This window comes from Theobroma cacao, unplaced genomic scaffold (assembly GCF_000208745.1).
Source record: "Theobroma cacao cultivar B97-61/B2 unplaced genomic scaffold, Criollo_cocoa_genome_V2, whole genome shotgun sequence".
NCBI lineage: Eukaryota > Viridiplantae > Streptophyta > Magnoliopsida > Malvales > Malvaceae > Theobroma > Theobroma cacao.
Genome location: NW_017235017.1, coordinates 1 through 2,777, shown reverse-complemented (window position 1 = coordinate 2,777; position 2,777 = coordinate 1). Strand labels below are relative to the sequence as shown.

Sequence of the window (2,777 nt, the reverse complement as noted above, 5' to 3'; positions counted from 1 at the left end):
ATGTTGGCGGACATGAAGATTGTTCGAGGACGACAGAGTTGAGTAGACCGACATTCCTGATTGCAATCATGCAGATGGCAGTAGAGGTCATACCATAATTATTGTGTTAGAAAAGGTTGAGTTGGACGACCATTACAAAACCGTTGAATTAGAAGATGTTGAGGGTGCGGACCCTATTTACGAGAACGCAATCGGACTTGAGAACGGCATTCATTCACTTGATGACAGTGATCAAGAGAGAGTAAATATAGGCGTATCTCGTCAATGGATTGTTCTCGGGCTAGATATGATATCCTTCCAAACAATTAAGAGTGAGGAATCCAGATCAATGGACAACCACTTATATCATGGAAAAGTGTTTCTATCGAAGGCTGAATTAAAACGAGCTTTGAGTATGTTGGCACTAAAAGAGTATTTTGAGTTTAGAGTTAAAAAGTCATGTCACGCTCGTTTTGAGGTTGGTTGTAAGGATAAGGCATGCAAGTTTGCTTTGCGTGCAACGAAGTTGCTTGAAGGAGAATATTGTCATGTTTGGACGTTGCATAAGGTACACACGTGTACTATCGATGGTTTGCAATGTGGGTACCGAACTGCGAGCGCGAGGGTAATTGGTGAGCTTATATCCAGCAGGGTGCAAGAAAATTGTGTAACCCCATTGAGACCAAAGGAAATAATGGAAGAGATGAATCGCAAGTGGGAATTGCGATGCCTATATGGTAAGGCTTGGCAAGTGAAGGAGTACGTAGAGAGTCTTATGTTTGGTCCGTCGAAAGAGTCATTCCAACACCTCCCCTCGTATTTCCATATGTTGGAACGTGAAAATCCCGGTACTGTGACGTGTGTCACTACTGATGGGGAACAACGATTCAAATATTGTTTTTGGGTGTTTGGATCATGTATTCGAGGGTTCAGTGCTGTAATGCGGCCTGTAGTCGCTATCGATGCCACACATCTAAAAGGCAGATTCAAGGGTATTCTGTTTGTGGTAGTATGCAAAGATGCGAATGAACAGATATATCCACTTGCATTTGGCATTGGCCATGTCGAAGACGAAAAGTCTTGGTTGTGGTTTCTTAACCAATTGCGTCGTGCGATTGGTTGTCCTGAAAATGCAATGTTCATTTTTGATCAGCATTTTGGCATTAAGAATGTAGTTGAGAAAGTGTACAAGGACGCTCATCACGGTCTATGTAATTACCACTTAGGGAAAAATGTTAAAAACAGGTTCAAGCGCGAAGATGTTGCAGCGATTTTCACCATGGTAGCCAAATGCTATAGGGTCATCGATTTTGACAAACATATGAATAAGCTGAAATAGCTTTGCAAACCTGCTTATGACAACCTCATGAGATTAGGCCCTGATAAATGGGCACGTGCACGGTCACCAGTAAGGCCATACAAGCTAATGACATCCAACACTACAGCGTGTATTAACTCCTGCCTGAGGCATGCAAGAAAAATGCCAATAACGGTCTTGATCGAGTGCATTAGAGGCATGTTTCAACGTTGGTTCCATGACTGGCACAATGAGGCATTGAATTTGACCACACCCTTCAGCCCTTGGGCTACCGATCTGTTGAACAAACTGTTCAATGAAGCATGTCACTTTTTCGTACAAGCAATTGATCTGGTGGAGTTTCAAGTTATAGGCGAGAGTAAGGACAGAGTCGTGAACCTCTCCACTAAGGAGTGTTTATGCGTTGAGTTCTAGTCCGATCTACTCCCCTGCACGCATGCCATGGCGGCAATAAGGTATGAGCAATCATGTTTTGTTATATTGTGCATGATGAATTGAATTTTTACATTGTTTGCCATCTGTGATTTCATTGCCTTGGCAGTAAGTGCAAACATGCAGCCATTGAATTTTGCTCGGACTATTACAAAACTCTATCTTGGGCAGAGGGATATGCGGTTCCCATTCGCCCGGTTGGGCATCTCAATGAGTGAGACATCCCTAATGACGTTCAACAAAATGTCATTTTGCCACCAAGTTGGCGAGGTCAAGCGGGAAGACCTAGGAGGAAAAGGATTCCATCAGTTGGGGAAGGCAGCGGACGACGTAGATGTTCACAATGCAAGAGATATGGTCATAATAGACAAAATTACTGGACTCCATTTGCATCTCTACCGACAAACGAGGAAACATCATCTGCTCAACAGACGGCTCGACGACGTCGACCCAAGGCATGTGCAATTTGTAGACAACCCGGGCACAGACGAAATCACTATCCAATACGGACTACAAACTCTGATAATGTTATCGGTGTCATACCTGAAGATAGTGGCCCTTCATACATCAGTTGTTAGGGATTGTTTCAAAGTTGCCATTGATATTTGCATTGAATAATACTATTTCAACTTGAGTTTGACAGAGTTTAAATGAAAAGTAAGATACACAAGATGTCCATATGGAAGAGAAAGACTTTATCCTAGTTATGGAGGTTTGAAAAAGTGTACCAAAGCATGAGAATTGAAGTTACTTTGAGAAAGTTATGGATGTTTCAAGGGATGGCTTCCATGCAATATGGAAAACGTTTATTGAGGAAGAAGGATGGGAAGAAGAAGAATAAGCTAGTGGAAGTGAGGAGAAAATGTTGGAAAAAATTATATATTTTTTCTATAGTTGATTACAGTTCCCATTATTTATGAAAATGCCATTGCATAGTTGGATCATCAAATTCCAATTATAGTACTTAGCCCATTTGTTGGATCATCAAATTCATTGTACTCCTTAATAATTTGTATTTCATTGTAAACCATTGAATAAAGCACAAAAT

General features: G+C 41.4%; 1 protein-coding gene across 1 annotated transcript; it reads left to right on the top strand.

The window, feature by feature from the left end:
• Positions 1–74: 74 nt before the first annotated feature.
• On the top strand, positions 75–1,318 carry LOC108663978 (the record flags this gene model as incomplete). Its single annotated transcript, XM_018129908.1, has 1 exon — positions 75–1,318. A coding segment is annotated over one exon (1,244 nt), but the record flags the coding sequence as incomplete, so codon positions are not given.
• Between the last annotated feature and the right edge of the window lie 1,459 nt (positions 1,319–2,777).